General features: G+C 44.2%; 1 protein-coding gene across 1 annotated transcript in view; it reads left to right on the forward strand.

Moving 5' to 3' along the window:
* LOC124545645 (uncharacterized PE-PGRS family protein PE_PGRS24-like) overlaps nt 1–9,088 on the forward strand; it is a 30,442-nt gene extending 21,354 nt beyond the window's left edge. The window contains exon 3 of the mRNA XM_047124591.1: nt 8,340–9,088. Within this exon, the coding sequence (XP_046980547.1) occupies nt 8,340–9,088 (749 nt within the window). The remainder of the gene's footprint in view (nt 1–8,339) is intronic.
* Nucleotides 9,089–10,052: the final 964 nt, after the last annotated feature.

Raw genomic sequence — 10,052 nt, forward strand, 5'->3', positions numbered from 1 at the left:
CCCCACCCTGGTTGCTTCAAAGTTTCTGTTAGACAGTGTTTTTTCTGGAGCCCGCATTAGAACACTGTCTGAAGTAAGCAGTACTATAATATTCTGTTTAACAGAATTATAAAACTCGTTGTCACGGGAAAATACGTTCGTTGTCTTTTTAATATTTCTTACACCCTTTTCATGTTGGTTGATTAAATTTGTGGAGTGTGTATCGGACATGAAATTTTAATGTGTAAAAAAAAGTCACTTTCATGGCAAAAAGTTTTAACTGTAACGTAAGTGGTTATGAACTTGTCCATCAGCTAACGTAGCCTTTTAAATTATGTGACAATTTGTTCCCCGCTCAATCATGCTACTCCCTGCGAACTCGTAAATTCAGCTGTCCTTAGCATTCAGTCTTCATGTCTTCTCATAATATCGTTGTAAAAGTCTTTACCCGCTTTCAATTTTGTCTAATTAAACCAACACTCTGCATACCCGTACACAACATTTTAGAAATCTAGCCCCATAAAGCAGAAGTTCCCGGCCGTTGTGTTAGTCTAACATTCCCATTGTTATTACTTGTACTACACACTGTCAGAGTGTGCATCAGAAGGAATAATAACCGAAATGTCTACAAATAGAATAAAACGTAATATTACTTACTGCAAACAACATACAACATTGAAACGTCAACTTCATACAACGAATAGGAAGCTAGAAACATACAAATAGGGCAAAGGTATGAAACTAACCGCGAGAAATGGTTGCTTGAGCATAAATGCAAATGCTACCCAAACGTGCACGTTGCGCTGTTGTATTTGACCACGACCGGCACCTGTGTGATGTCTTCAACACGTTGCATCAGTCAGTATTAGTCAGAACAGTGTTCTGTGTAGTCGTAAGTGTATTACGTCGGAGCTAACTGAATTAGAACGTGGACGAATTGTTGGTTCTCATATGGTGGGTGCTTCCGTAACCAAAGTACCGAAGCGTTTGGTGTTTCAGGAGACACTATATCGAAGATTTATACCGCATACACGGAAAATTTATACCGCAAACCCGCTCAGTCAAAACGCGAACGAAAATGTGTGTTGAGTGATCGTTACAGATGGTCATTGGAGAGGTTTGTGGTGAGAAACAGTACGACAGCAGCTTCTAAACTCACTGCGCAACAAAGAGTCGCTCTTGCGAACTCTGTCAGCACAAAAGCAACACGAAGGGAGCTCAATAAGCAGGAAATTGCATGACGAGCTAAAATTCCAAACCTCCTCACCAGTGACGCAAATGCCCGTAATAGGAATATTTGGCGCCGAAGCCGTAAAACATCTCCATCAACATCTACGTGATTACTCTGCTATTCACAATAAAGTGCCTGGCAGAGGGTTCAATGAACCACCTTCAAGCTGTCTCTCTCTACCGTTCCACTCTCGAGTAGCACGCGGGAAAAACGAGAACTTAAATTTTTCTGTGCGAGCCCTGATTTCTCTTATTTTATCGTGATCATCATTTCTCCCTATGCAGGTGGGTGCCAACACAATGTTTTAGCAATCGGAGGAGAAAACTGGTGATCCCGTGGCAACAAAAAACGCCTTTGTTTTAATGATTGCCACTCCAATTCACGTATCATGTCTGTGACACCATCTCCCCTATTTCACAATAACACAAAACGAGCTGCCCTTCTTCGTACTTTTTCGATGTATCCGTCAGTCCCACCTGATGCGCATCCCACACTGCACAGCAATACTCCAGAATAGGGCGGACAAGCGTGGTGTGAGGAGTCTCTTTAGTAGACAAGTTGCACCCTCTGAGTGTTCTGCCAATAAATCTCAGCTTTTGGTTTTCTGTACCCACAATATTATCTATGTGATCGTTCCAATTTAGGTTATTTGTAATTGTAATCCCTAGGTATTTATTTGAATTTACAGCTTTCAGATTTGTGTGACTTATCGCGAAATTGAAATTTAGCTGATTTTTTTTAGTACTCATGTGAATAACTTCACACTTTTCCTTATTCAGGGTCAATTGCCACTTTTCGCACCATAGAGGTATCTTATCTAAATCATTTTGCAAGTCGTTTTCATCATCTGATGACTTTACAAGACGGTAAATGGCAGCATCATCTGCAAACAATCCAAGACGGCTACTCAGATTGTTTCGTATGTCGTTAATATAGATTAGGAACAATGGAGAGCCTATAACACTTACTTGGGGAACGCCGGATATTACTTCTGTCTTACTCGATGACTTTCTGTCTATTACTAAGAACTGTGACCTTTCTGACAGGAAATCACGAATCCAGTCGCACAACTGAGGCGATACTCCGTAGGCATGCAGTTTGGTTAGAAGACGCTTGTGAGCAACGGTGCCGAAAGTCTTCTGGACATCTAAAAATATGGAATCAATTTGACATCTCCTGTGGATAGCACTTATTACTGCATGAGTATAAAGAGCTAGTCGTGTTTCACAAGAACGATATTTTCTGAAACCGTGCTCACTATGTGTCAATAAATCGTTTTCTTCGAGGTACTTCATAATGTACGAATACAGTACATGTTCCAAAACCCTACTGCAAATTGACTTTAGTGATATAGGCCTGTAATTCAGCGGACTCTGGAGCAATGGAAGAAAGTTATTTGGTCGACGGTGTTTTGTGCCGCAGTGTTTCCATCCAGCTTCAGGTCGAGTTTACGTCCTAGAGTGAAATATGGTAGGGGTTCGGCAATGATTTGAAGAGCCATATATTGTGGTATTCCACCTGCCTCATTGTTACTCAGCAAGCACACACTACTGCCAATGATTATGTGACCATTTTGCCTGATCATGACCATCCCATGGTACAAAGTTTGTTTCCCGTTGACAACGCTATGTTCTAAGACCACATGGCTCTGATCACGTAGCTCGCATCGTCCAAAACTAGTTTTCTGAGCACGAGGATGAATTGTCGCTTTCCCCTGGCCACCGCCGTCACCAGATCTCAATTTTATTGATCCTTTGCCTTCTACGTTTGGGAGAGGGGTGCTTTATCACTGTCCACCTCCTTCAATGTTGCCTGCACTTGTCAGGAAGAAAAGTGTAAGATTCCCTTTAGAACCACACAGGACCCATATTTATGCATTTCGAGACGACTGGAAGCAGTTTTGAATGATAACAGTTTTCCTAAATTGTAATAGGCATGGTAATGTTTTGGTTTTTTGCTGTCTCCATATTTTTGGTTGGTTCAAATGGCTCTGAGCACTATGGGACTCAACATCTTAGGTCATAAGTCCCCTAGAAGTTAGAACTACTTAAACCTAACTAACCTAAGGACATCACACACACCCATGCCCGAGGCAGGATTCGAACCTGCGACCGTAGCAGTCCCGCGGTTCCGGACTGCAGCGCCAGAACCGCACGGCCACGGCGGCCGGCTCCATATTTCTGTCCGCCGCTGTTGATAACTTGTTGCGAATTCGTAACGTGCTGTTGTTTTGACATAAATTGTGTGACTGTTTTCATATTGTTAGCGAGGGTGGTTAAAAGTTACTGACGGCGTAGCTGCCAGCGACCCCTGTCCAAGGAGCTGCGTGTGTTCGCCAGGGACCATCTCCACATGACCCGGATTAACACAGCAAACAAGTGGTCGCAAGAGAACTGGAATCAACGTCTTGCTGCAGGAAAACATTTCTCCTGGGTACAAGCCTACCAGTCACCTGTGAGAGTAGAGTGGTCTACCGTACGGCCAACCCTCCGTAGCGATCCTTACTTGAAATCTGCCAGTGGCATCTCAGATTGGGACGTCAGGAGCCACCTGACAACCGAAACAAGACAGTGTGTAGGAACGACTATCCCCACAATCCAACATTTAGTCGCCCTGAATAGAACCGCTGCAAAGAACGACGAAACGTCGGTATTTTGTTTTAAGTGTTGCACAACATAGCGTCCAAATACACAACCTGAGTATATTCAAATTGACGACGGGTGTAGAAGTCCACGAATGTATATCCTGTACCCAACGTTGATGTTCTGAGAGTGCGTATTCATAATGAATATGTCTAAATGGGACGCACTCCATGAAGTTTCAACGGGGTGCGGCAAAGAATGGGACGCTGGCTCAGAGCATGCATCGAAGCAGGAGGAAAACACTTCAAAAATTCATCAGGTTGCCCTCCATGGGGTGGGTGCACGCAACGACTGTGGTTATATTAGGTTAGATAGAGCAGCAATCAGTCGTAGAATTAAGTTGCTTTAATATGACATTTATAGTCACAACGCAGATCAGATTTCGACCTGTGTCAGGTCATTATCAATGCAGTGCGGAATTGTAGCAGTTGTTCGTGCTCAAGTGAATGCTTACACCTTTCAACAATTACTGAACTGTGTAAGCATTCACTTGAGCACGAACAACTGCTGCAATTCCGCACTGCATTGATAATGACCTGACACAGGTCGAAATATGATCTGCATTGTGACTATAAATTTCATATTGATGCAACTTCATTCTACGACTGAATGACGCTCTATCTAACCTAACTTCCAAAATTTTTTTCATAAGTGTACGAAGTTGAATGTAACGCAAGACTGGGAAACTTTTTGACACCTAGATCTATTTGTGTGACATAACCTCACGACATTTTTGCTGCGATATTTAGTGTTATAACTTTCATCCTTTAATTTTGATAGCAATAAAGTTCTTATGTGAATGATATTTCGCAATATGGAATATTAATTGTCAGACAGCTACGTCCCATCTCAGGACAATATTATAACATGAAGTCTAAGACAGACAGAACAGCGTTAAATTTATCTGCAGCAAGGATGGTCTGACCTATTGTTTATCAATGACACACAATTAGCCGGCCGAAGTGGCCGTGCGGTTAAAGGCGCTGCAGTCTGGAACCGCAAGACCGCTACGGTCGCAGGTTCGAATCCTGCCTCGGGCATGTCTGTTTGTGATGTCCTTAGGTTAGTTAGGTTTAACTAGTTCTAAGTTCTAGGGGACTAATGACCTCAGCAGTTGAGTCCCATAGTGCTCAGAGCCATTTGAACCATTTTTTTGACACACAATTATAACTGTGGCAGAGATTTGGTCACCACAGAAAAACATTCATCGCAAACTTCGCCTAATTCGTGAGATTTGTTTTCCTATATTTCTTAAAATACAAATAATTACATCCCACGTCTCACTCACATAAAATATGAATGAAAAAAGCTAAATTAAGCAATGTGATTAAACATAACTTTCACACACTTACTGCCGTCTCTGTTCAAAGGCATTGTTTGAAAAAGAAACAGGTAACAACACTGACATTCAACACAATATTCTATAAGCAAGGTAACTGCTCAGAGTATTAGACATTGTACAAGTCCAGTGGTATAAGAAGGCACAAAGTCACGACGCATTTAATAAAATATTCTGAGCATTTATGTATTGTATTTAGAAACAAAGTTGTAGTGCGAAATAAAACTGTCTCTTATTTACTAGAACATTTAAAAGTACCCGTAATTTCAGCTGTCGCACCCGTTTCGCCAGGTATGTGTGCTGTCACAAAGTCCCCCCTATAATCTGCAGCAACAATGTTTTTCGCTTTACAATGGTTGAAGAAAATTTTTGTAAAGTTTAGTCCGTGTAAGAATAGTTTGCAGATACAATTTATTTATATTAACTTGCCATCAGCTAATCAGCTCTTCAAAGTTATTGGAAGTAACACAAAGCTTGCAAGAAGTCTGAAACTATGTTCCCATGTTGTTTTTCCATTTGCCGATAAATTGTCTTTGCGACCATCTCAGAAGTACTTGTAGCTACCATCACTAATGGCAGCACTATGTTGGAAAACACTGCAGCAGAGCTGTATGTTGAATGTTGAACGAGTTACAGTGTTTAAGAATTTGACACGGTGCCATGGTGCCGACTGTTAACAAATGTACAAGTATACGGAATAGGTTCCCACGTATGTGTGCGGCTCGAAGACATCTTGGGTAAGAGAACCCATTACGTATGTAGTCCTCGACGGCGAGTGTTCATGCGAGACAAGGGTCGCCAGTAGTGCCCCAAGGAAGTGTGATAGGCTGGCTGTTACTTTTTAAATACCGGGTGATCAAAAAGTCAGTACAAATTTGAAAACTGAATAAATCACGGAATAATGTAGTTAGAGAGGTAGAAATTTGCACACATGCTTGGAATGTCATGGGGTTTTATTAGAACAAAAAAAAAAATAGAAAAGTTCAAAAAATGTCCGACAGATGGCGCTCCATCTGATCAGAATAGCAATAGTTAGCATAACAAAGTAAGACAAAGCAAAGATGATGTTTTTTTACAGGAAATGCTCAGTATGTCCACCATCATTCCTCAACAATAGCTGTAGTCGAGGAATAGTGTTGCGAACAGCACAATAAAGCATGTCTGGAGTTATGGTGAGACATTGGCGTCGGATGTTGTGTTTCAGCATCCCTAGAAATGTCGGTCGATCACGATACACTTGCGACTTCAGGTAACCCCAAAGCCAGTAATCGCACGCACTAAGGTCTGGGGACCTGGGAGGCCAAGAATGACGAAAGTGGCGGCTGAGCACACGATCGTCACTAAACGACGCGTGCAAGAGATCTTTCACGCGTCTAGCAATACTTTTTTTTTTTGTTCTAATAAAACCCCATGTCATTCCTAGCATGTGTGTCAATTTTTACCTCTCTATCTGCATTATTCCGTTTTTATTAAGTTTTCAAATTTATACCGTCGTTTTGATCACCCGGTACATAAATGATCAGACGGACAGGGTGAGCAGCAGCAGTTTACGGCTGTTTGCTGATGCTGTAGTGTATGGAAAGGCGTCGTCGTTGAGTGGCGGATAGGAGGATGCAAGGTGACTTAGCCAAAATTTCTACTTGGTGTGATTAATGTCAGCTAGCTCTAAATGTAAAAAAGCTTTAATGCAGGTGAGTAGGGAAAAAATATGCATAATCCTGGAGTACAACATCAGTCGACAATGTCACGTCGATTAAGTATGTAGCTGTAGCGCTGCAGAGCAATATGAAATGGACTGATCATGTAAGAATTGTAGAACGGAAGTGCTTGGGTTTATTGGGGGAGTTTTAGGAAATTTTGGTTCATCTGTAAAGGAGACCGCATATAGAATAGTAGTGGGACCCTACGGTCGAGTGCTGCTCGAGTGTTTGGGATCCGCACCAAACCGGACTGAAAGAAGATATCGAAGCAATTCAGATGCGGGCTCTTGATTTGTTAGCACTAGGCTCGCTGCGACTGAAGAACGATTCTACCGCCCCCAGCTATATTTCGCTTACGGCGATTAAAGCTCGTACGGAGACATACATATGGCCATTTTTCCCTCGTTCTGTTTCAGAGAGGAACATGGAAGGGAATGACTAGTAGTGGTACAGGTTCCTCCCCGCCGTTCAGCATACTGTGGCTTGCGGAGGATGTATGTAGATGTAGAAGTAGGAGAGTAAAATGGTAGAGCAGATTGTTGCCACAAAGGAGTACCTCTGTAGCAAAGTTGCCTAGTTTTACGGTATTTCATGTAACGTTAGCAATAAACTCACCTAACTCCATCACGAAGGTTTTTCGGGTCCATACTCGAAAGGACTTAATGTAATGTTTCGTCTTACGGACACATCACTACATGTATAGACGCCACTATGTTAGTACCACGTAGATGTACAGGGTGCCCCAGGAGGAATGGTCAATGTTCAGGGATATGACAGGAAAAATCATTCGAAGCAAAGTTTCCAGTAAAGTCGGACACTAAAGTGCATAACTTAAGAAGTATGAGCATTTGTTAATTTCACTGCCGGGAAACACATATCTTCAAGTGTTTTTTATTCCAGTCTTTGATCACAATATGAATTCTTTAGACGATGATTGGTTTCAGTCCGTAATGACCATCCTCAGACCTTTTTACACCATGTCCTAAAGTGATAAGGCCACAATAGCATCGTCATATAAATATAATCAGCATAGCATCGTCATATGGATCTAAAATAAGGTGTAGAATATATTCTAGATCTATATGACGATGTTATGCTGATTATATTTATATGTTTTGACGATGCCATTATGGCCTTATCATTTTAGGACATGGTGTGAAAAAGATCTGAGGATGATCATAACGGACCGAAACCAATCACCGACTAAAGAATTCATATTGAGATCAAAGACTGGAATAAAAAACATTTGACAGGATTGGATCACTGTTTGCATACGCGACCATGTCGCAGTTGGTGACATACATCTTCTACTGAATGAAGGCTCATACGTCTTAAAGTATGCCCATGTTTATTAGAATAATCGTTCCCCTCATTCCTCCATACAAACAACAGAGAAATGATGCACATTCTGCACCCAGTCCCACAATGACTGAGTTTTTCTTCCATAGCGCAAGCCCAGTTCGGCGGGGGGAATGGCGGCTTCCCGCCATACCATTTCTTCCCGCCGTACTTCAACGGCTTCAACGCCTTCGGCGGCGGCGTTGGCGTCGGGGGCGCACAGGGCTCCTCTTCCGACGCATCCTCTTCCTCAGTGGCGAGCGACGCCGGGGGCGGATTGGGCGGCGTGGGCGGCGCGGGCGCTCCTCAGCAGGTGAGCTTCAGCCTGGGCTACCAGCCGCAGTCGGCCGCCCCCGGCGGCGGCGGCGGCGGTTTCCAGGGCGGCTACCGCTTCGGCTTCGGCGCGGCCCCCGTGGGCGGCGCGGACTCGGTCGCCCCCAGCGTGGCGCAGCCCGCGGCCGCCGGCGGCAGCGTCGGCTTCTACGGCGCCGCCCCCGCGCTGGGCTCCGCCTCGCCCTTCCTGGGCTCCGCCGGCGGCTTCGGCGCGCCCTCGCAGCTGGCCTCCGTGCCACTGACCGCCGGCGGCCGGTTCGCCTTCGGGGGCGGCGAGGGCGGCGCGGGGGCTGGCGGGCAGTTCAGCGCGCCGCAGCCGCAGCTGCCGCAGCAGTTCGCCGGCGGCTACCGGCAGTTCGCGCCCCCGGCCTTCGCCGGCTTCGGCGGCTACCAGGGCGCCAAAAGCGGCGCCGCCAGCGAGGCGGGCGCAGCGCCGTCGCAGGCCGCCGCCTCCTCCGCTCCCGGCGGCGCTCTCAGCAAGCACTCCGTCACCAGCATCCAGGACGAGATCACCAAGCGCCAGTGACGTCACGGCTCTCACCTCTGCTGAAAGGGCTGCCAGTTTTCCGAACAATATTTATACAGTGTAACACCCATCAATGCTACAATCTGACTGACTTAATAAATTCTTCGTCCAGAACTCATTCCGAGAGTAATTCTATGTTCGAAACACCAGACTGAAAAACATAAAAACAAAAAAAATGATAAATGCTAGTAGATCTCGCGCACCAAGGGTCGAGTACAAACTTAATGGTTCAAATGGCTCTGAACACTATGGGACTTAATTTCTGAGGTCATCAGTCCCCTTGAACTTAGAACTAATTAAACCTAACTAACCTAAGGACATCACACACATCCATGCCGGAGGCAGGATTCGAACCTGCGTCCGTAGCGATTGTGCGGTTCCAGACTGTAGCACCTTGAGCCGCTCGGCCACTCCGGCCGGCCCAGTAGAAACTTATGTATATACAGTGTGTAATGGGTGTAAGTGCAGATATTTTTTTATCTGAAACATTACATGAACACTATTAGTGTGTTGGTTGTTTTTCCTCTGTGTCGAACAGTCTTCCCACAAACATATCACAAACTTTACAACCTGATGTTTCTGCATGGCCGTAACTGCACCACAACGTGAACTACGCTTGTCAGTGTAGACTAATTGTGTAGTGTCCACGCATCATACTTCAACAGCTGACCTGCTACGCGGGGAATGTAAGTAATGATGACTTCCTCTTGCCACATGAACTACTATCGAACCTGAAAACATATTACTCACAATAACAATACTTATTAGTCTACAAATGAAAAAAATACTAATGTAATGTTCTTCAGTAGACTGTCATCAGTCAATAACAAAAATATCTGCACCTGTACCTTTACACAATGTATATAGACAGTTCATCCATCCAGGGAATCGCATATTTCAACGATTTTTACCTGATACCGGTATCGATACAGGCATGATATAAAAATATGTGACACCAATGGCT

The sequence above is a fragment of the Schistocerca americana genome, chromosome 8 (genome assembly GCF_021461395.2).
Source record: "Schistocerca americana isolate TAMUIC-IGC-003095 chromosome 8, iqSchAmer2.1, whole genome shotgun sequence".
Taxonomy (NCBI): domain Eukaryota; kingdom Metazoa; phylum Arthropoda; class Insecta; order Orthoptera; family Acrididae; genus Schistocerca; species Schistocerca americana.